At 39.1% G+C, this 23,095-nt stretch overlaps 1 protein-coding gene across 1 annotated transcript in view; it reads left to right on the forward strand.

Moving 5' to 3' along the window:
- The window catches only part of Aatf (apoptosis antagonizing transcription factor), a 108,188-nt gene that overhangs the window by 276 nt on the left and 84,817 nt on the right, over nucleotides 1-23,095 (forward strand). Inside the window, exons 2-4 of the mRNA XM_050119563.1 lie at nucleotides 1,005-1,193; nucleotides 4,210-4,632; nucleotides 5,040-5,177. Of these exons, the coding sequence (XP_049975520.1) occupies nucleotides 1,005-1,193; nucleotides 4,210-4,632; nucleotides 5,040-5,177 (750 nt within the window). The remainder of the gene's footprint in view (nucleotides 1-1,004; nucleotides 1,194-4,209; nucleotides 4,633-5,039; nucleotides 5,178-23,095) is intronic.

Below are 23,095 nucleotides of genomic sequence, written 5' to 3' on the forward strand. Positions count from 1 at the left end.
GGGCCGGGGCGGGCCGCTGGCCCTCGAGCCTGCTCTTCTTCCCTTTGCGCTGGGGAAAATTGTGTCTCGGGAGGGTTGACCCCTGGAGGGGTGGAGGGTGACACCTGCTGTGAACGTGCAGTCCAGACTTGGGGGAGGCGGGGCGGGCACACGGACTCTGGCTGGGGGTAGCAGCAGGGAGCTACTGGCTGGCAGTTACTTAGGATGGCCTCTCTGGTATTACCTTAGAAAGGAGAAGGAAGTCTGATGAGTTTCAGGTTTTTGTGCGTTTAAAGTTGACCGCCTCTAAAAACTTGCTTCGAAAAGGAAAAAAGTAGGATTCTCTGGTGCTGTTTAAGTAATGGTAGGTCTTAAGACATTTGCCCACGTTCTGATGACACACTGAGCCTCCTTAAGCCCGTCCTGAGACTAGCTGGGAGTAATTGTGCTTTAGGCTTGAGGCAGAGTTGTGAGGAAGGTATAATAAAAGAGATTAGGAGTCGTGGTGTAGGAATAGCAGGTGAGAAAGGGGTAGGACAACTGGAGGGGTGGGAGGGAGTGACTATAAACTTGTTGGCTGATTGATATTAGAGTGACTGTCACATGCTGAGGAAGAATTAAGTTCCCTGGGCATGTGGCTGACATACTTGGGGCCCTGAATTTAATTTTCAAAACCTTTAAAGAAAAAAAAAAAACACTACGGAAAAGGAGGAATCAGGCTAGATTTATAGAGTCAAGGCGTAGGAACAATCTACTAGTAGATGTAGGGAGGTAGCTTTCTATTCAGAAACAGACATCAGTATGATAGTCGTCTCCCTAGAGAGCAGAAATAAATTCCCTACTCCTGTAAGTTAGTGGAAATTGTATAGAGGACACTTCATGAATTGAGGGCAGGGCATATAGCCCAGTTGGTAAGAGTACTCACCTAGCACAGAAAGGTGGCATGTGGAGTTGAAATTGTTTAATTGAGTTCCTATTAAAGATTTTTTTTTAACCTAAGATTCTATTTTCCTCCTTCCCCACAGCCACTAGAGCCAGAGTGATTGACAGGTTTGATGAAGGGGAAGAGGAGGAAGGTGATCTGGCAGTGAGTAGCATTAGAAAACTGGCATCATCCTCCCTCTTGGACACAGACAAGAGGTATTCTGGCAAGACCACGTCTAGGAAAGCTTGGAAAGAAGATCACTGGGAGCAGACTCTGCCAGGGTCCTCTGGTGAGTAGACAAACCCGAAACTCTTCTTGCTGTTTCGTTTATGGATGTCTTCTGGAAGTCAGTGTGTCTCTACTCATTTTAAGAGAGACCATTGATTTGGAAGGTCTTGTTGAGATTGAGTTTTCACTGTGTGTCAGCCACTGTAGTTAGCTCTTTAAGTTCTGAGAGCCTGGGACAAAAAGCCACCAAAATATTACCATAAAGTCTGGAGAGATAGTCCAGTGATTAAGAGCACTTGTTCTTTCGGGACCCAGGTTAGATTCCCAGCACCCACATGGAGACTCACAACCATCCATGACTCCAGTTCCTCTGTAGGCACTAGAGATGCACATAGGTACATGGAGGCAAAATGCTTAGACGTAAGTAAATCTTTAAAAAAGTAAAAATAGTACATCATTATCATTTGACTCTTTACAGTAGCCCGAGAAGATAATTATTTATTCTCATTTTACAAATAGGAAAGTAAAGGGCTAATTGGTTAAGTAAAAGTGATACAGCTGCTAAGTAGAAGAGCCAGAATTTACATGAAAGCAGGCTGATTCTAATATCTATGCTGTGTTGTATGGAAATTTCTTAATTTGAGAAGTGATTAAACGTAAAGGGTTCTACTGGTTTTTCACTTAACTTCTGTATTTTTAATCTTGACAGCCTATCTGAGGCTTTTTAAATTTGTGTGTTTTATTTATTTTCCCTTGAGGCAGTGTCTTGAATGGTCTGGGGTTACATGCTTTTTATTTCAGCACTTGGGAGGCAGAGGCACATGAATCTCTGAGTTCAAGACCAGTCTGGTCTTCCTAGCAAGTTCCAGCCACAGTAAGACCCTGTCTCCAAAAATCAAAAACAAGCAAACAAAAAAATTGGGACAGAGGGGCTGGAGAGATGACTCAGAGATTAAGAGCACTGGTTGCTCTAAGAGAGGTCCTGAGTTCAATTCTCAGCAACCATATGGTGGTTCACAACCATCTATAATGAGATCTGGTGTCCGGCATACATGCAGGTAGAACACTGCATACATAATAAATACATAAAATCTTAAAAAAAATTAGGACAGAGGCTTACTATGTTCCTCTGGTTAGTCTTGAACTTGCTATGTAGACCATACTGTACTACCATATTCAGCAAGTTAAGGCTTATTTCTTGAAAGAAGTACCAAAGACTTAATGTTTTCATAAACTCTTTATTTTACTTGGTTAAAGTTTCAACTCTTTCCCATAGACAACAGGACTGGTCCTGATTTTCTGGTAATCCTCTAGGTTCATGTACCTCCACTTTCCTACTTCCTCTTGTTCAGTCTCTAGTTCTTTTCCTTACCTCCTCTCAGTTTGATGAGCTCTTTCTTATGCTTCATAAGTAAATTTATAATATCTCCACATAAATCATCTCTAATCTCTAATCTTTTTTGGAAGGTCAGGTGGTTCCTTCTTTTAGGGAAGATGGGGATTGAAGTGTGGGGAGGATGAGAAAGGAACTTATTATTGTAGTATGACGCAGTATGTAGCCAAAGCTGGCCTTGAACTTGCTCTGACTCTCCTGCCTGGCTTCCAAATGCCAGGATTACAGGTGTGTGTTAGTTTGGTACCTTTTCTATATACTATCTACTGATGATGTTGGAATGTATTATTGGCATGCCTTTCTAACACTCCCATAAGACAGCATGTCTCCACAGGTATCCTAGTTTCATTTCTTTTGCTATGATAAAAATACTTTGGCAGGAAACAATTTAGGGAAGAATTGAGTTTATTTTAGTTTACATTTCTGGATTTTAGTTCATCGTAGCAGGAACATCTCAGTGACAGGAGCTGGAAGCAGCTGGTCATATCATGTCCAGATCAAGAGCAAAGAGAGGACGAATGCATCTTTACTTGCCTGCTCTCAGCTAGTTTTCTGTTTTTCCTGTCTTACACTGTTAGAACCCTCTGCATAGGTGCTGCCTACGATGGATTAGGTCTTTCTACATTAATTAACAATCAAAATAATCCCTTTAGACATGTCTACAGATCAACCTGGTCTACATAATTCCTCATTAACGACTTTCTTCCCAGAGCTGGACATGATGGTGCATGCTTCTTTAATACCTGCACTCAGGAAACAGAGGCAAATGAGTATCTGAGTTTGAGGTCGGCTTGTCTACCAGAAATAAATAGTGAGGCGCTATACCCCCTTACCAAAAAAGACTTTCTTCTCAGGTGAGCTTAGGTTGTGTCAAATTGTATCAAATTGATAGTTAAAACTAACCAGTACAATCTGTCCCTTGTCAATTTAACATATAGACACATCACTTTAAGCCATAACTTTCTACGTGTTGTCCCCAAAGTCTCATATTAATACTATAAAATACAATCCAACTTCAAAAAATCTTTAAAAGTCCAAAGTATCTTAACTCTGGTCTTCTATAATAAAAGAAGCAAGTTACATACTTACCAGCACAGCAGCTATTAAAGCCCTCTTTTAGTCTTGATAGCTAACACATGATAGGTGTTTGATTATTTGTATGCATTTGGAATAGCTAATGATAACTATTTTTTTAGATGTAGCTTTGGGAAGACTGGTCTAATTTCCAAACACCAGCTGAAATGTTTTATTTATTTGTTTTTCTGAGACAAGGTTTACTGTGTAGCCCTGGCTTGTCTAGTGCTCATTATATAAACCAAGTTAGACTTGAACTCAAGCAGTCCTCCTGCCTCAACTTCCTGGGTACTGAGATGATAGTCATGAGCCACCATGGCTGGCATGAAGTTTTTTCAAAGCACTTTTTAATTTTTCCTGTAATTATATTTTTTGTGTCTGTGTCTTCACTATATTTTTTTAGATTGAACTCATGTTCTGTTTGTCTTTATTTCCCCGTAGCATTTTAGAAATAGTACATATATAGTAAATGTTTGTTCAGTTGAATAGAGCAAATAACATGTTTACTTTCATAGTAGATACTACAGTTCATTAATTGAAATGAAAGATGTGGCCCTAGTATTTTTCTGTAGGTAAACCCTGTTCCCCCTTTTTTTTCTTTATGATTTAGACAAAGAAATATCTGATGAAGAAGAATCTGAAGATGGTGATTCAGAGGGCTTGGGCCTGGAAGAATCTGAGGAGGAAGAGGAGGCGGAGGAGCTAAGTGCTACTGAGGAAGAGGATGCTGACAATGATTTGAAGATCAGTCTGGCTCAGAAGAAGGACAGAGGGCATTCTGCAGAAATGCCAGGCTTCAGTTTCCAGGGCATTAGTGATTTTGAGAAATTTACGGAAGGAATGGATGACCTTGGGAGCAGTGAGGCAGAGGAAGAAGAAGAGAGTGGCATGGAAGAAGGAGATGTAGAGGAAAACGTAGAAGGTGAGAGGGAAGAAGACAGGAACAGTGAAGATGACGGTGTGGTGATGACCTTCTCCAGTGTCAAAGTTTCTGAGGAAGTGGAGAAAGGAAGAGCTGTGAAGAATCAGATAGGTGTGTGTGCTTTTGCTACTTGCTTGTTTTTTTTTTTTTCAGAGTTTCTATGTTAATCTGCTTTTTGATTTTGGTTGTTCTGTTTCTCCAGTACCCCTTCTGATTAGTCTGTGACATACCTCACTTTATCCAGAAGCCTGCACCCTAGTTCTTGTTTTACTGCTTAACAGGCTCTGCTCTAACTTTGGGGAAGATTGAAGAGGAGCATGTTCTCTCCTTTTGTCATGTATTAGGGTTTCCTCTCTCACAACAAGAGGGAGAGTTTATTTTCTAGAATGGAGAATGCTTCTATGGCATGAACATCATAATGCATGCTGCTTAGAGATTGGTGCTTCTTCCTCTTCCTCCTTAGTCCCCAGAAAGAATTCCTGACTAAGAGATGGCTTCTCTTTCACTTTTTTCTTCAGCGTTGTGGGACCAGCTCTTGGAAGGAAGGATCAAACTACAGAAAGCTTTGTTGACTACCAATCAGTTGCCTCAACCAAATGTCTTTCCAGTCTTCAAGGACAAAGGTGGCCCAGAATTTGCCATTGCTCTAAAAAACAGTAAGAATACTCATATCGTTTTGGGGGTATACTGAGTTGGATGTTAAAAAAAAAAAGATATTTTCATTTAGTAATACTATAATGTAGAATATTAGTTTCAATTTTTTTTTGTTTGTATTTTTTTGTTTTTCGAGACAGGATTTCGCTGTAGTTTTAGAGCCTGTCCTAGAACTCACTCTGTAGATCAGGCTGGCCTCGAACTCATGAACTCACAGAGATCCGCCTACCTGCCTCTGCCTCCCTAGTGCTGGGATTAAAGGCGTGTGCCACCATCGCCTGGCTAGTTTCGATTCTTTATTTACACTTGATCTTATTCAAAAGGCTAAATAATCGGCAGCAGCGTTATCAAATGAAGGCAACTTTGAAGTAGATCAGGTGCTTGAGCCATGTCTTTTTTCCGATATTACTTGACATTCTTCTTTGGCTTTTTGAGTTACTTCTTAAAATTTTTTAGTTTTTTTTTTTTTTTTTCTTTTGAGACAGGACTTTTCTGTGTAACGCTGGGTGTCCTGGAACTTGCTCTGTAGACCATACTGGCCTTGATCTCAGAGATCTGCCTGCATCTGCCTCCCAAGTGCTGGGATTATGGGCATGTGCCACTACTCCTAGCTGAGTTACTTCTAAAATTCAAGTTAAATACATTCTTGAAGAATGCCTTCAAAAATTTTGCCTGTTCTAATTAATCCCTTTCCTCCATGACTAATTTTCTGTTTCATTTTGTTTGTTTTTTTTTTTTTTTTCTTTTGAGACAGGACTTTTCTGTGTAACGATGGGTGTCCTGGAACTTGCTCTGTAGACCATACTGGCCTTGATCTCAGAGATCTGCCTGCATCTGCCTCCCAAGTGCTGGGATTATGGGCATGTGCCACTACTCCTAGCTGAGTTACTTCTTAAATTCTCAGGGAAAACTATTTAAAAATCTATAGGTATAAAACAACAGGGAAAGAATGAGTAATTGAACTCAGTCCTGGTAGCTGTCTTCCTTTCTTAGGGCGGGCTTTAGAACAAGTTAAATGGTGTTATTCCTATCTTTCCTTTGGGTAACAAAGAGTGAGGGAAAAAACTGACTACTGGGGAGAGAATCACTTAACTAAGCCCAAAGAATTGTAGAGTGAAAAAGAATTTAAAAGTTGCTTGGTTTCTAATTCTTTCACTCTACAGATGAGAAAACTAGAGACAGCAGTTCACCCAAAAGAGTTTGCTCATGAATAGCAAATGTAAAACTCCAGCTTTTCTTCCTCTTAAACTAGGAGTCTGTCAAATAATATTGCCTCCTATGTGTCCAGTGACACCAAAGTGCCAGGGCACAGGAAAACATGTGCCCTGGTTGCCATGGTTATTCCTAACTTAGACACTGAGATGTTGTTTCCGTTTGCATTTTCAAACTTAAAAGCTAGTGCACTACCTGCGGTCCTGGTTACTTTGGAGGCAGAGGCAGGAGTATCCCTTGTGCCTAGGGATTTAAGAGCATGCTGAGTAAGCAACTTGTCAAACAAAACAAAAACAAAAAAATTATGAAAACCAAATGTAACTGTTTTAGTTAGGGTTTCTATTGCTGTGAAGAGGCACTATGACCACTGCAACTGTTTTATGGAAAACATTTAATTGAGGGGGTTTGCTTACAGTTTCAAAGGTTCTGTCATATCATGGTGGGGAGCATGGCAGCTTGCAGGCAGATGTGCTGAAATAGTAGGTGAGAGAAAGTCCTACATCTTGCAGGTATCAGGAAGTCTTCTGACACACTGGGTGGTATCCTGAGCATAGGAAACCTCAAAGTCCATCCCCATAGTGACACTCTTTCTCCAACAAGGCCATACCCACTTCAACAAAGCCACACCTCCTAATAGTGCCATTCCTTATGAGATTATGGGGATCAATTACATTCAAACTACCATAGTAACCCTTTATAGTATGGACTTAGATTTGGAAATAAACTGAGGACATCTAGTTTGGTACTGCCTCTAAATAGGATCACTTGAAAACAATTCAAGATGTGTATGTGCAACTTCGAGAACTTCTTTTCTTTTTTTAGACTGGGTCTTACTATGTAGACCTGGCTGGCCTCACAGAAATCTATCTTCTACTTCTCCAGTGCCAGGATTAAAGACATGTACCTCCATTCCTGGCAAAAGCATTTCTTTTGTAGGAGAATATGTGGTTAGAATGATTTCCTTTAGACAGTTTTTTGTTTTGTGGTCTTCCATACTCAAAGTTTGTTTTCTATGAAATCTGGGTAACCTTTTAAAAATTCTTTTAAGAATTGTATGTGTTGTGAGGTCTTCAAAAGAAGAAAGGAAACCACCTGACCTCTTCTTCTGACTTCCCTTCTTTTCCCTAAATACATGATACATTTTTTTTTTTTTTTAGGTTTTTGGGGCATGTCTTTGCTATTTTTAGTGCCCTAGTATTCTCATTTCTGAAGATGCCTTTAGATGAGACCTAACTGCTCTAGATGTCTTAATTTTTTTTTTTTTTGGCTTTTTGAGACAGTTTCTCTGTGTAATATCTCTAGATAGATATTCTAGATATCTCTAGAACTCACTCTGTAGACTTGGTTGGTCTTGAACTCACAGAGATCCACCTGCCTCTGCCTTCTGAGTGCTGGGATTAAAAGCATGTGCTACCACTATCCAGCTGTTTTATTTTATTTATTTATTTTTAGCTTTTTCAAGACAGGGTTTCTCTGTAGCTTTGGAGCCTGTCCTGGAACTAGCTCTTGTAGACAAGGCTGGCCTCAAATTCACAGAGATCTGCTTGCCTCTGCCTCCCAAGTGCTGGGATTAAAGGCGTGAGCCACCACTGCCCAGCTATCCAGCTGTTTTAAACATTTTAGATTTAAGGTCTTTTTCATTTTATTGCTCACTGATCTTCTTATCTGAGTCTTTATAAACACTCATTTTAAAATACAGATATTTCTGGGTTAGCATCTGTCTTTGTTAGGGTTTCTGTTGCTCGTTCTCTCTCTCTCTCTCTCTCATACACATACACACACTCACACAAATAATACATATTTAAAAAAAATTTTCATTGAATGCTTCTGAAAGGCAATGAGGAAATCACTAGAAATCTACCTTTCCATAGCAGTCTAAAAGGACAAGGTTTATAAGTATTACACTAGACACTACTTAGTTTAAACTATATAGGGATTCTGAATACTTGTAAGAAGATTATAAAAATACTGCAGATAGTGGGGATGGTAGTTATACCAATGAGAACCATTCATATAGCTGAACATTGCCTAATGTCTTTCAACAGAAAAAGATAACTCTAGTACCTGTTATGGTGGGATGTGTGTCAGACATTGTACAATTAAGATGCTTTTTACATTGATTATGTCCTTTAATCCTCAAAACTATATTATCCCTATCTTACTATGAAGTAACCTGGCCAAGACCACAGAGCTAATCAACTGCTGAGATGGTCTTAGGCAGAGTACTTAGTTTAGCACACGAGCTTGTACTCCTAGTACTAGGGAAATGGAGGCAGGAGGATCAGAAGTTCAAGGCTATCCTTAACTGCAAAGCAAGCTGGAGGACAGCCTGGCTACATGAGACACTGTCTCAAAAAAAAAAAAGTGCTAAAAAAGATTACCTTTAATTTTTTTTAGATTAAAAAAAGAGGTGGAGGCAGAAGAATTAGTTCAAGGTTATCTTCTACTACAAAGCTAGTTCAAAGCCAGGCTAGGATATATGAGACCTGTTTAAAATTAAACAAACAAACCTAAGCAGTCTAACTTTAACTAATCTATAAAACTAAGCAGACCAGGCATGATAGTTCATGCCTTTAAGTCTAGACCTCAAGATGAATAGGCAGGTAGATCTAAGTTGGAAACCAGTCTGATCTACATAGCAAACCAGGCCAACAAGGGTTATTCAGTGAGACTTAGTTTCAGTTTAAAATAAATAAATAAATAAAATAAAAATAAATGCAAAAGCAAAGTGAATAAGAATTAAAGAGAGTAAATCTACTGTTTGATCTGGAATTAGTTATAAATTTGGCCTGTTTCATGCCAGTCATAATAGCTATAAAACTGGTTATTCAGAATAATATACTAGAAAAATTATTATGAAAACTATCCAGATGGTGTGTATATAACACATTGTCATACTGTCATAAGAAGATGGAAGCAAACAAAACCTGTCTCCCTTCAGATATGTAGAAATTCTGGTTATTAGATTCCTATCCTCTCAGAATGTAATACTAAATATCCTTCCTTCTCCCTCTTCTACCACAACCTACATTGTCAGACAAACATCTGTCAGAATGACTGGAGTTCACCAGGAGGAGGTAATTGGTTAAATGTAAAAGATTAGAACGATCAGAAGTGTTATAAAGCAGAATTAAAGTAATATTCAAGTGACTAAAGAAATTAAATATGTGATGCTGTGGTGTTCAAAAGAAAATGGTCCCCAAAGAGGGTGGCACTATTAGGAGGTGTGGTATTGCTGGAGGAAGTGTGTCTCACTGTAGGGGCGGGCTTAAGTTTCCCTCAGTATGACTTTCTGTAGACTTCTCGTTGCCTGCAAGTTGTAGAACTCTCAGCGATTCCTCCAGCACCACATCTACCTTAGTGCTGACATGCTCTCTGCCGTGATGATAATGGAGTGAACCTGAATCTGTAAGTTGCCACCTCAATGAATGTTTTCTTTTATATAAGAGTGGTACATGGTCATGATATTTCTTCACAGCACAGAGAATGAGAACATGAAAGATCGAGCAAGCAATCACAAGTGCACACATTCCATAGCCCATATGTGGAGGTCAGAGAACTTTGTTCAGTAATTTGTCTCCTTCTGTACTTATGTGACTTCAGGTTATGAGACTTGCAATACAAATACTTTTACCTGCTAAGCCATCTCACTGGTCCAATTTTGTAGTATTTTTCTTGGGCTTTGGTAACACCAAATACACTGCCTACCTTTCTGATCTCTTCACAGCTCTTTATATATATGATTTCTAATTTTTAAAATTATGTGTGTGCATTTGTGCAAATGAGTGCAGGTACCTCTAGAGACCAGAAGAGGAGGGCATCAGATCTCCTGGCTGTAGTTAGAAGCAGTTGTGATCCACTTTACTTGGATGCTGGGAACTGAAGTCCAGTCCTGCAGGAGTGATAAGCACTCTTTACCCTTGAGACATCTCTCCAGCTCTTTCTACCAATGTAAACAATGAATACAGGATTCTGTCCTTAGGTTGTGGGTTGTGAATGCTCAGTATGTGTTCTTGTATCATGGTTTACTCTCTTTCTGATAGCTTTTTTTTAAGGATTTATTTATTTATTTATTATGTATTCAGTGTTCTACCTTCATATGACTGCAGGCAAGAAGAGGGCACCAGATCTCATTATAGATGGTTGCTGGGAATCCAACTCAGGACCTCTGGAAAAACAGTCTGTGCTCTTAACTTCTGATCTCTCCAGCCCTCCTCCCCCATAACTTTTAAAACAATAGACTTGTAACTATATTCTAGCACTGTAGACCCCTGAGAACCAAGTCTTTGTATGTTCTGCACTTCAAAATCTACCTTTTAGAAATGTAATATTTCCTTGACTTTTCTAGTACCTATACTTAGTCTCCAGGTGTTTTGCTGTTGCATGTTGGCAATTATATCTCTTGAACCATGAAGTGACTTCCTAATGTCTGTGTAGATTAAGATTAAGCATAGAATAACCTTAACAAAATTAAGGGATTTATTTATTTATTTATTTATTTATTTATTTATTTATTTATTTATTTATTTATTTATTTATTTATAGAAAGCTACTTCTCCAAAGATAGTTAGCTTTCTCCCTCTGACTTTGGTTTAACAAGTCTTACAACATCAGGAATTAGGCCTTTTATGTTGGTGATAATGATATGCAAGAAAGAAGGCAGATTATTTAAGAACATGCCAGATGAATTTACAAACTACATATGTACATAGCCTATATTAAAGTAGGAAGGTGAGCACAGTGAGCCCCCGTTTCATATAACTAGCTGGGATTAAAGGTGTGCACCACCACTGCCTGGAATTCATGCCAGTCTTACTACATCTATCTTTATATTGACAACTTATTTCTTCTGGACTACTGTGAAGTAAATGATGTATGTCCTTTCATTTTTCAATAAATCTTTCAGTGTGCATTCATAAAAGATAAAGGATTTAAATTTTTTTTTAAAAAAAGATTTATTCATTTATGTGTGAGTGTTTTGCCTGCATGTATTTATATGTACCTCATGCATACTTGTTGCCTTTGAGGCAGGAAGAAGGCATTGGGTCTATTGGAACTGGAGTTGAATTAGGTTGTGAGCCACCATGTGGGTGCTGGGAATCAAAAATAGGCCATCTGCAAAAGTATCATATGCACTTAACCACTGAACTGTCTCTCCAGCCCTAAAATCTTATTACTAGTTGCATGCGGCCCCCACCTTTAATGCCAGTGGATCTCTGAGTTGCAGGTCAGTCTGGTCTACATAGCAAGTTCCAAGGCAGTCAGGCCTATATAGTGAGATACTGTCTCAGAAAACCAATATTGTAACCATTATTCCACTTAAAAATATTAACAAGTTTGTTAACCGTGCTAGGAAATGAACCCAGGGCCTTGTGCATACTAACAAATGTTCTGCCACTGAGCTTTACCATAGCTGGGCATTTAATTTTTAACAAGAATGACTGACTTGGACAAATGGGAGAATTGAGAGCATTTTTATAACAGGTACTCTGTTGTCTTCCCAGAGTTTGCTATACAGCTTTAAATGAAGTGATTATAGGAAAGCTAAACTTTAACCAAAGTAAGCTGACCTTTTAGTTAAATGCATGTTATTAATGTGTTTAATGAGATGCATTACAAACTGCAGCAAGCACCATGTTTCATTACAGGTCTAAAATGCAATATCATTAAAGACCTTTAATAGAAACAATGGTTGACATTTTGATATTTCCCATAAGCAAAACACCAGGAATACATATAATATAATGTAAATGTAGAGGAACTGTTAAAATTTTTGACTTGCTTAAGAATTTAAAAGCAAATTCTACTATTAGTAAAGTATATTTTCTTATTCCCCTCTTCATCGTTCTGTAGCCTCTATTCCAAGACCTGCAATAATTTTGACTTGAATAGATTTTTCTTTGTTTCATTTTGCTTTTTGATATGGGCTCTTACTAGTAGCCCTTGCTGTCTTGCAACTGGCTATGCAGACTGGTTTGGCCTTAAACTCAAAAAGATATGCCTGCTTCTGCCTCCTGAGTGCTAGGATTAAAGGCAAGCACCAAAATGTCCTGCTGAATAGACTGTTTTGTTGTTATTGTTTTTAATTTAAATGCCCTTTGAAATTTTATTTATTTATTTTTGTTTTTCGAGACAGAGTTTCTCTGTGTAGCTCTGGCTTTCCTGGAACTAGCTCTGTAGACTAGGCTGGCCTCGAACTTACAGAGATCCATTTGCCTCTGCCTCCAAAGTGCTGGGATTAAAGGCTATGTGCCACCACCTCCTGGTTGAAGTGTTATTCTTATTGCATATACTTATTTTATGCCTGAGTATGCAGGTGTACCCTGTGAGTGTAATGCCCACAGAGGTCAGAAGAGGATGTTGGATCCCTTGGAACTGGAGTTACAGATGGTTGTGAGCCACCATGGAAGTGCTGAGAACTGAACCCTGGTCCTCTGAAAGAGCAACAAGTGTTCTTAATGGATGAACCATGGCTGTAGCCTCATAGACTAACATATCTAATAATAATTTGGCCATAGCACTTGGAGAATGGCATCTTCTTGGGGCTGAGCAGATGGCTCTGCAGGTGGAGGTACTTGGCATCTGGCCTACCAACCAGATTCAGTCCCTGTAGGCTATGGGAGAGAACTGATTCCCTTAAATTGTCTTCTGGCTTCTTCATGCATGCTGTGGTATACATGCCACCAATAAATAAGTGTTAAAATTTTTTTAACTAAAATAAATGAAAATTTCAAATTTTAAAAAAACTTGGGTAGTCATGAAATTGTATTAAGCAATATTTTTATTTTACTTTTGGAGACTTAATTTTGTTCTTTTTGAAACAGGGTTACTCTGTGTAGTCCTGATAGCCTGGAATACCAGGCTGTCCATAGACCAGGTTGACCTAGAACTCAGATCCACCTGCTTCTACCTCCTGAGTGCTGTGATTAAAGGTGTGCTTTACCACCGCCCAGCTTCTTAGCATCTTTTGAACTATATGAATTCACTGTCTATTTCAAAATAAAACTTGCCGGGTGTTGGTGGCATACACTTAGGAGACAGAGGCAGGCAGATCTCTGTGAGTTTGAGGCCAACCTACTCTACATAGCTAGTTCCAGGACAGGTAGGGCTGTTACACAGAGAAACTGTGTCTCAAAAAACAGAAACAAAAAATGCTTAAGGAAAGATGGCATGTGGCTCACAATTTTAATCCCAGTGCTCAGGAGGCAGAGACATGCATATCTCTGAATTCCAGGCTAGCCTGGTGTACAGATTGAGTTCTAAGACAGCCAGGGCTATCTCTATAACAATAACAAAAATAAAATGAAATGCTAAGGACTAACGTCCAATTGGCTCCACTATATATATATTTAAATTCCTTCCTTCCTTCCTACCTCCCTACCTACCTCCCTCCCTCCATCCCTCCCTCCCTCCCTCCCTCCCTCCTTTCCTCCATCCTTCTCTCTCTTTTGTGTGTATGTGTACATGTTAAATGCTCATATGAATGAATGAACATGTAGCTGGGATGTCTTTCTCAATTACTTGTCTACCTTGTTTTTGAGACAGTGTCTCTCACTGAACCTGAACTTTCTGTTTCTAACTAGATTAGCTAGTGAGCCTGCAGAATCCACCTGTGTCTCATCCATGGCACTAGTGTTGTGTGTCTGTCTGTGTGTGGGTTGCTGTTCCTGGTCTTTACATAGGTGTTAGGGATCCAAACTCAAGTCCTTTTGCTTGTACTGCGCTTTAGCCACTGAGTAAAGTTTTTCTTTAGACCAGAGTCTTGTTCTCACTGGTTTGGAACTTACTATATAGACCAGGCTGGTGATCCTGTAGCTTCTGTGTTCAGAATGCTGGGATCACCAGTGTGTACCAACATGCCCAGCTTTGGCTCTACCAGTCATTTAAATGTATAAAGATTCTAAGGGAGAAGACCAAGGATTAGGGATGAGGACATTTACAATAGCAGATACTTTTCCTTTTATTCCTGTCTGGTGATGGGCTTCAAACCCTTCACATTGTGTGTGTATGGCAAGCCCTCTACCACTGACTACATTTCCAGGTCTCTTCCTCTTCTTCCTCTTTCAAAGGTTTATTTATGTATTTTATATATGTGGATGTTTTGTCTCCATGAATGTCTGCACACAGAAGATGGCATCATATCCATTGGGACTACAGTGAGCCACCATATGGTTACTGGGAAGAAAACTCAGGACCTCTGGAAATCCAGCCAGTGCTCTTAACCTCTGACCCATCTTTCTAGCCCCTCCAGCTCTCTTGTTGTTTTTTATTTTTTGTTTGTTTGAGATGGGCTTTCTCTGTGTAGTCCTGGCTCTCCTGGAACTCACTCTGTAGACCAGGCTGCTGTCCTGAAACCCACCTGCCTCTGCCTCCAAAGTGCTGGAATTAAAGTCATGTGCCATCATCGCCTAGCTCCAGCTCTCTTACTGGGAGATGGACGGTAACTATGTAGATGGCTTGATCAAACACTTTTGAGGCTTTGCAGTGCGAGAGTAGAATGCTCCAGATATTTTACAGCACTTGTCATCTTCTCCCTACCTGGTTAGATTAGGTGACAGGAGTCAGGTTCTTCTTGAGTTTCTTGTGTCTTTCTCGCTCTAGGTCCAAGCTTCAATTCTAGTAATAGAACTGTTGGGAAAGTGGTTCTGGCACTTCCGGATACTTTGCATGGACATTTTCTCTTTCTTTTTTCTTTCTTTTCTTTTTTTCTTTTCTTCTCATTTTCCCTTTTCTGAGACAGGTTTTCTCTCTAGCCTTGGCTGTCTTGGACCTTGCTCTGTAGATCATCTAGCCTCAAACTCAAGAGGTTCACCTGCCTCTGCCTCCTGAGTTCTGGGATTAAAGGCATGTACCACCATGCCCAGCCTACCTAGATTATTTTCGAATGATGCAAGATTCACAAGGGACAAGAAAATTGGGACTGTAATTGTTTGTAATCTTCCTGTCTAGCTGTATCATAAATCCGGATTTATGAGATTTGCATTTGCCAAAAAATTGACAGAAGGGTTGTCAAGGACCGTGGAGCTCTGTCGCTAGTCAGTAGGTGAGCTGTCTCTACTGCTAATACAGCCTACCATTGTGAAGTTGATGGCCTGCTTCTGAACTGCTTCTTGGGCTGCAGTGGTGGCAAGCCCCAGAGGCACCTGCTGAGTGCATAGCTATGGATGGTGGTTCTCCATGCTGGGGCCACTGTCCGTGTAGTTTTGCCCTCAAAAAACAAACCTGGTTTTTGTTTTGTTTTGTTTTGTTTTGTTTTTAATGTTAGAGGCTGAAGAGATGGCACTTGCTGCTCTTGCAGAGGACCTGGATTCAGTTCCTAGCACCTACATTGTGGCTCACAAACCACAAATCTGTAGCTCTAGTTTCAGAGGATCTGATGCCTTCTTACACTTTAGGGTTGGTAGCTACATGTGTTTCAAATAAGCATAATATGAAAAAAGAATGTAAAATTACCTCATTAATGCTGTATTTTACCAGGCATGATGGTACTTACTTTAAATCTTGGCACTTGGCAGGCAGACAGGTGGATCTTTAGGTTGGTAAATTACATGCTTAACATGCTCAAAGCCTGTGTTCAATCTTTAGCACCACAGAACAACAAAAAAGTCACAAGTAGCTAGAGATGCCTTTTGGTTTGTTCAAGGTCTCACTGGAAATGTAATTGCTGAGACAAAGGAATTGTACTTTGTTTTCTTTTTTTAGCTTTTTGGGTTATATTGCCATGCTGTTCCTTAGAGGAATTATAACAATTTAAATTCTTGTCTGTAACATTCCTTTTCCTGCACTCTTGCCCCCACAGGGCATTATTGATCTTTTATATTTCCTCAACTGTGGGTGGGAAATGAAAGCAATCATTTTTGAATAACTTTTCATTTGATATTTATATAATACCTGTTGACTTGGTTTTGCAGTGTAAGCTCTGTTTGGTTTGTTCTTGGAGAAGGGTTTCTGTGTAGGAATATTGGTTCCTATAAATGCCTACTTACTTTGTCCAACCTGGTTCACTGGGTATTTATGTTATATAGAAACTAAGGTGGGTCACAGAGCAAGAACTTTCCAATATAAGGATGTGGTGGAACTCTGTCCCCTGCTTCTCATGTGTATGTGTGTGTGTGTTTGTTTCTTGGGATCAAACCTTAGGGATTGGCACATGTTAGTGAGTATAGCCCCTGCCCCCAATGTGGTGGTGTTAGTTTCTTATTCCTTGATTCTATGTGTCCTTAAAAGATGAGCTTCAGTATAATCACAAAGCAATAAAAACTAACAGCAGCTTAAAAAGTGCTAAAACCAAGCTGGTCAGACAATTCATTTCCATGGCAAAAGGAATTTTTCATTTGGAAAGAGGATTAATATCTAACCCTGGCTAGCCAGGAACTATGTAGACTAGTATGACTTAGAACTTACCTCTGCCTCTGAGTGGTTAAAGCCTTGTTAGAAACAGGGTCTCGCTAAGTAGCCCAGGCTGGCCTTGAGCTCATTGTGAAATTAGGGGTGACCTTGAATTTGTAATCCTGTTTTAGCATTGACTGCTGTGCCACCACACCTAGTTTAGTAACATTTTATCTGCAAGACTAGGGAGAAAAGTCAGTGGTAGAGTGCTCGTGTAGTATACACAAAGCTATGATTTCAATCTCTAGCACTACTAAATAAAAATAAAATAGAAATAGTGAGGCATGGGGTAGGAAGCAGTCCTGATATGTTGCTAGTGTTTCACAGTGGGGTTACTCCTTCACAGTATTAATAGTGAAGTATAGACCATTGTATGTTGGAGCCTCGTGATATTTAACTATATATGTATATTTAACTAGCTCGATTGACTATATATGCCTGGAGGCATGCATGTGGAGGAGAGACAGAGACAGGCAGACAGATTCCAGTAAGCTTCTCATAATCTGGATTTAATGTGTAAAGTAACAACAAGGCTTTTTTTTTTTTTTTTTTTTGGTACAACATCATCCCTAAATGTTCTCGGCATAAAAAACAGGCTATATTGTACTTTCTGAGAGGCAACACACTGATGTATTCAGTGGTGTTCAGGAATTTCTGAGTCATTTTGTCAGAGCTTTGGTTTGCATTATGGTTAGACTTTAAGACCTCACTGTTGTCTCGGATGCTGCTCTGCTTTATTATAGTTGTTTTTATGACTTAAAGCTTATTCTTAAACTGCATTATTAAAGTAATGCATGAATATGATAAATAGTGCAGAAGGACTCAGGAAAACAGTATTTCTTTGCTTACATTCTTATTCTGTGCTCATGGTAGAGCGTGTTAGGCAAATACCCTACCACTGTGCTAATCTTAAGCTCCCTCACTCTGTTTGTTTAATTTTTCATTTGTTTGTATACATGTCTGCTTTGTGCTTCTCTCCCTGATTACCTCCGTCCGTTCCCCCCCCCCCCCCCCCCCCCCCAAATTTAGGGCATGCTAGCCAAAGTACTCTACTGCTGAGCCATTTTATACTTTTTTACTTATTTACTCTCTGATGTGAAGGATGAGACTATTACTGACAGGTTAACTAGGATTGGGATTGAGAATTGACTGTTAATTTTAAGAGCATGGTGGTCATCTGTGACCTTGATAAACAGATTCAGTAGAGTGATAGGATTATACACTTGACTGGAATGAATCCCAGAGAGAATAGGGGAAAAGAATTTTGAGGCAGCATAGAAAACTTTTAATGGATGCCGATTTAAAAGGACAGAGAAATGAGACATAAGAGAGAGGATGTAGCCAAGAAAAGAGAGGTTTTGAAGGTGGGAGCAATGTTTCCATATTGATAATGACTCAGTGGATGGGAATTGAGCATGTAGAAGAGGAAATCTGCATAGCATTTTGCTCAAGTAGTAAACAGAGTTGGGGTTGTGCATAAGTGGCCTTAGAAAGATGTATGTACAGATTAAGTGGGACGTGAGCAGAGTGATAGACGTAGGTGGAAAGGAGTCTATAAAAACTATCTTGGTTCATTCATTTTTTTTTTAATAGAGATAGCAAGGTCACCGATTGTGAATGTGGAATATGAGGAGATAGTAGAAAAATCTCTGATGATATTAAATAGTTGTCCCACTAAAATTTTGCTTTCTCCTCTGTTCATGTAACCAGGACCTCAGTGCTTTATGCATATGTTAACTGTAAGAGTTGAAAATGAGCAGACTACATTCTAGTGTCATTATCATCACATTAACAATATCAAGACAGGGAAGAATTAGAAAATAATTTTTCTTTGTGTGTGTTTATCCTTGAATGTGTAGGGGCCAGGTTAATGTCAGGATGTCTTCCTCAGTTGCTTTTCTGTTTTTTTCAACTAGACTGCATGTTGAGCTTCCAGAATTCACCTTTCTCTGCCTCCCAGTGCTTGGTCACAGATGTGTGCTCTGGTCCTGGGCATCTGAGTTTGTTTTCATGCTTGTTGTACAAGCACTTTACCCACCAAGTCATTTCCCCAGCCACTCCATTTTCTTGAAATTAATTTAATTTTTTTAAAAATATTTATGTATATGAGTGTTTTGCCTGTGAGTTTGTCTTTGTACTACATGCATGCCTGGTACCTGTAGAGGTCAGAAGAGGGTGTTAGATCCTCTGGATGTAAGCCACTATGTGGGTGCAGAGAATTTAACTTAGGTCTCTGGAAGAGCAACCAGAGTCTTTACCAGCTTTTTCTCCAAGCTCTTTTTAAAAGATTTGTTGACAGGAAGTTTCTGTCCCACCTGGTCCTGCAGTCATTCAGTCCCAAAGAAATACACACAGAGGTCTACGCATTAATTATAGACTGATTAGCCAGCCTAGTAGCTCAGGCTTCTTATTAACTCTTATAACTTCCATTGGCCCTTAATTCTTGTCTGTGTGGGTTGGTACCTTTTTCAGTGAGGTAGTCACATCTTGCTTGCTCTGTGTCTGGCTTCCTCTCTGTCTGCAGACTGACTCTTTCCTCTCCCAGAATTCTCCTATTCTCATTGCCCCACCTCTACTTCCTCCCTGGTTGCCCCACCTCTACTTCCTGCCTGGCTACTGGCCAATCAACATTTTATTAAAATACAATTGACAGGATACATACCATTGTCCCACAGCAAAGATTTGTTAATTTTATGTGTGAGTGCTTGCATGTGTGTTTGTGCACCATGTATGCCTGGTATCTGTGAGACCAGAAGAGGGTACTTGATCCCTGTTACTGCGGTTATAGGGGTTGTAAGCTGCCTGATGTAGGTGCTGGGAGTTAAATGATGGGAGCCCACAATGATATATTTTTAATTGATTATGGACATATTTCTAGGTTGAAATTACATTCTAGGCATGAAAGTATTGGCCTTTTATCAATTTTCTTTTGCCATTGTAACAAGTTATCAAAAGTATGGCAACTTAACAGAACAGACTTCTTGTCTTACTGCTCTGGAGGTCAATAAAGGTGTTGGCACAGTGATGTTTCAGCTTTCATTGGCTGCCTCTGCATGGGGTCACATTTTTCTTTTGTTATCAGAACTATCAGGTTCATACCTCCAACTTCTTTTTTGACTTACATAGTCCAATTATATTATTGTCTCCATTCCTCCCTCTTATAAAGACTACTTGTCACCTTAGGATCTCAGGTTAATCTAAGGTCATTTTTTCATCTCATGTCTTTCACATATCTGCAGAGTCCTTCTCACCATGTAAGATAGTAATATTTGGAGATTCTGACAAGCTTAGGAATGGTTAGTCAGCCAACTTTATAGTATTCCAAGTATACCCAACTATCTTCTCCTACCCACAGGTTTTCAATAAGAAGGTGGTTGCTGCTTTATCTCATTGCCCTGAGATAGTTCTGTGTGAACAGCAGAGTTGAGCCTTACTGAGTCCTTTCACTATGAAGATCAGAGTCCAGTTTAGGAAAATCATTTAGTGTGTCTTTGCTAATTGCCTTCATTCCATCTGACTAAACTGTCACGTGTCAGACGTGTCCTTTAACATTTGCCTGCATTTGCTGATTTTTTCTCTCTATGTTCTGGAAGATTGCTGAATTAAAAAGTTACTTGGTTTTTGTGGTTCTGGGTGGAGCCCAGGGCCTTGTATGTACTAGTCAGGTGCTCTGCCACTGAGCTGTGTCTCCAGTCCCTCTGTTTCTTTTTTATTTTGCCTTTTAATTATATTTTGAATCTCTGAAAGGTCATTTATTTTCTGAATGTTCTTTCCCTGTATAATTAATTTACTTATAGTGTATTATGGACATTTAAAGCTCTCTTTTGTTTTATAGTCATTTTAGCTCCTAGAATTTTTTCCCTTTCAATTTTTATCCAAGTCATGTATGAATGTAAGAGAGAGTGGTCATTCTATAGAATTTGTCATGGAAATCATTTGTCTGCTGTGTGTACTGCCTTTTTGCTATAAATCACTACCCTGCAACATCAATTACAATTTTTAATAATTTGAATAAACTTTTTATAAGTATATAGATTTCTTTCCCTAGTTACCATACTTATACTTGATTTCCTTAGTTTTAAGCATTGTCTGTGGATCTCAAATGTCAAAGTGAAGATTTAGTTCTTGCTCCTGTTGCACTCACATATAGTTTCTGCTCATGATGTTTAGCTGCCCCTTTCTGATTATTATAATTGGTTAAATCAATATTCAATGTTCAACTTATCATGCCTGTAAAAGAACTGTTCACAGCTGATGTTTTAATAATTGTATATGTAAAGTATACATCTGTGATTATTTTTTCTTTCCTACATATTCTGCTGTTTTCTAGAGTTAGTGGTTACATCCATCCATTCATATAGACAGGGTGTCTGTCCACCCACTCACCTGCCCACCCATACTTCCATGGTCTTATTCTGAAGTCCAGGCTGGCCTAGAACTCACCTTGTAGGTCATTCTGACCTCAAAATTCTAACAGCTCTCCAGCTTCCAAGCTCTGTGATTACAAGAAGTCACCACATCTGGTGTAGTTTTCCGTGTTGTAACTCAGTCCTCAACTTTTTTCTAGTTGTCTGGATTTCCTTCAATATTTTACCTGAAAGTCAGGCCTGGTGGTTATACCTGTGTCCCAGCATCCCAGGGGAATAAGAGAGGAGGATCATTTGAACCTAGGATGTTCAGTACTATGCCTCATCTCAAAAAGATTGAAAATGTTTTTTAAATACTTTTTTTTGTATTATTTTATGGGCCTGGATGCTTTCCTGCATGTATGTCTATACGTAGTGTGTGTGCCTGGTGCCCAGTGAGGCTAGAAGAAGGAGTCAGATCCCGTGAAACTGGAGTTACAAATGGTTGTGAGCAGCCATGTGGATCCTGGGAATTGAATCCCAGTCCTCTGGAAGAGCAGCCAGTACCCTTAACTGACCCATCCTGTCTAGCTCCTTATTTTTTTCTTTTCTTCTTTTTTCTAAATTTACATATATTTCCAGTCCCAGAGGATCCAACACCTTCTGGCCTCCTTAGGCACCAGGCATTAATGTTGTGTACAGACATACGTGCAGGTGAAATACCCATACATATAAAAATAATAAATAAAAAATTTAATTGAATCAAATATTTTGCTACTTTGTCTTTTCAAAGAAGTCTTTCCTAGAGCCTTTGACTTGTGATCTGCACCTCTTTGGGGCCCAGCTGTTATGCTGCCATCCATCATAACTGTTATCCAGGCATCACCTCAGTTTCTTGCTTCTGTGGTTTCCTTTTTTTTTTTTTTTTTTTGGTTTTTTGAGACAGGGTTTCTCTGTAGCTTTAGAGCCTGTCCTGGAACTAGCTCTGTAGACCAGGTTGGCCTTGAACTCACAGAGATCGCCTTCCTCTGCTTCCCGAGTGCTGGGATTAAAGGTGCGTGCCACCACTACCCATGGTTTCCTGAAGCAAACTGCTTCATGCTTGATAAGAAAGGGAACACAAGATATAGTTTTGTTGTTTTTGTTATTCTTTTTTTTTTTGTATTAGATTTTGGTTATCTATAAATATCTTAAGTCTGTCAAGTCAATCACAGTTGATTGACTGTTAAGATTCTGTGGGGTTCATTTGTCTTCCAGATTCGAGTTAATATTGACAAAGAAGAAACCATTTTGATTCTTGTGCCCCTTTGCTCCCCAGAAACTAGAGACTTAGCAGAGTTCTGAATTGTCTTTACCTACCTTTGGTATAAGTCTGTTTTCATCTATTACACAGGGTAGTTAGAGGACTTTATGTCTAGAAACTCAGTTTTTAATTCTAGAAAATCATTTTGAAATTATTTCATTTTCTTTATCCCTTCTGTTTTCTGCTCCTTTTGGGAGACCTTTTATTTGGCTTTAGACTGCTCTATAGTTTTTTTTTCTTTCATCTCCTCTTTTTTTTTTTTTTACCCTCTCTCATTTTCTTAGACATTCCTTGAATTTTCATACCCTTTTTTTTGAATTTTTTAATGACTTTGGTTGTATTTTTGTCTTATTTCTTGGAAGATGTGCATGGTTCATGTTTCCTGAAGTGCATTCCTACTCTTCTTGAAGTTATTTTCCCCTTTTGCTTTAACTCCAGGACAACGTGTTAGTATCATTTTTTTCAGTAACCCTTTTCACTTAAGTTTTAAGAGTAAGATACAAAAAAACAAAACTGATTAAAAGCCTTGCATTTTGAATGCAACTTTGGTTTGTGGTTTTTATTGTTTTGTTGTTTTTGTTTTTTGATGTTTGTGGTGGTATTTATGTGTATGTGTGAATTTTTTTTTTTTTTTTTTTTTTTTTGAGGCAGGGTTTCTTTGTGTAGCCCT

The sequence above is a fragment of the Alexandromys fortis genome, unplaced genomic scaffold (assembly GCF_014885135.2).
Source record: "Alexandromys fortis isolate MF-2015 unplaced genomic scaffold, M_Fortis_MF-2015_v1.1 scaffold_173, whole genome shotgun sequence".
Lineage (NCBI taxonomy): Eukaryota > Metazoa > Chordata > Mammalia > Rodentia > Cricetidae > Alexandromys > Alexandromys fortis.